At 51.2% G+C, this 1,121-nt stretch overlaps 1 protein-coding gene across 1 annotated transcript in view; it reads left to right on the top strand.

Moving 5' to 3' along the window:
- POLR3E (RNA polymerase III subunit E) overlaps window positions 1-1,121 on the top strand; it is a 46,357-nt gene that overhangs the window by 41,198 nt on the left and 4,038 nt on the right. The window contains exon 18 of the mRNA XM_007953180.2: window positions 13-90. Coding sequence (XP_007951371.1) covers window positions 13-90 — 78 coding nt within the window. The remainder of the gene's footprint in view (window positions 1-12; window positions 91-1,121) is intronic.

Here is a 1,121-nt window from a genome sequence, read left to right as displayed (position 1 = left end):
GGCCTTGGTTAGTTCCCCCCACAGAGTGCTGCTTCCCCGGATGAGCAGAAGGTGTTTGCCCTCTGGGAGTCTGGAGACATGAGCGATCAGGTGAGCTTACCTTTGCTGCCATCTGCGCTGAGAATTTGGACGTTTCTCTGGAGGGGGTGAAGCCTTTGGAGAGAAGCCACCCTGCATGCAGCCACATATGCTGCAGATTTTCTAGCCCCTCCCAGTTTAAACTATTCTGGCCCTGAGTCTCTGTCACAGTTGGCTGGATATGCCAACTGTTTAAGCCTAAACCAGCCCAAAACGCAAACCCATTGCTGTTGAATCAAATTCCAGCTGCTGATGAGAGGACGGAGTGGAACTGCCACACAGGATTGCCAAGGCTGTCAGTCTTTATGGAAGCAGATTGCCTCATCCTTCTCCCACAGAGAGGCTGGTGGGTTTGTACCACCAACCTTTCAGTTAGCAGCCAAGTGCTTAACCATTGCACAAACAGGGCTCTTTATTCTAAGCACTGACCCCACAAACTCAGTTTGGTAGGTTTGGGCTAGTGTACTAGATATTTAAATTTCTAAAATGCTGTCTCGGTGATTCTGACACCCAGCTGGCTGAGGACCCAGCGGTGAACCTCGGGTGGCCTCTTGTAGCAGGATCCCTCATAAGATTTTGGGTCCTGGTATTTTAGGATAGAGAAACTGGTCATTTTGCCTCTAGTCACACTGGCAGGAATGGGTCCCAGGTGTGTGGTGAACAGAATATGAATTAAACTAGCAGCAGATGGAACTAGTCATAGGCCTTGAGACCCAAAAGTTTCCTTGAAATTCTGACTTTGCCTAAACTTTAAAAATTAGGATTTGATGGCTCAGACTCCAGTCGGTCTGTCATTGCCCAGGTCCTAAGGTGATGGGAGAACAGGGGTAAGCAGAGGCCCATACTGAGTGCGTTGTGCCCCTTTGCCTCGTGGGAGGAGCTGTGTGGCTGAGAAGGGTCTGGTCTCCTTATGAGAAGAATGATGGAACAGCCTCGGACTGCCCGAGGCCTTTGCTCCCAGCCCTGCTCTGGATGTGCTGGGAGGCCAGTGCAGTTGTGACCAGGCCTCTCCAAGCAAGGGATGTGTGCTTGCCCGCAGGAGG

This window comes from Orycteropus afer, unplaced genomic scaffold (assembly GCF_000298275.1).
Source record: "Orycteropus afer afer isolate SDZICR_OR568_19922 unplaced genomic scaffold, OryAfe1.0 scaffold00376, whole genome shotgun sequence".
Taxonomy (NCBI): domain Eukaryota; kingdom Metazoa; phylum Chordata; class Mammalia; order Tubulidentata; family Orycteropodidae; genus Orycteropus; species Orycteropus afer.
The sequence above is the reverse complement of the archived record's forward strand: the minus strand, read 5'-3'. Positions and strand labels throughout refer to the sequence as shown.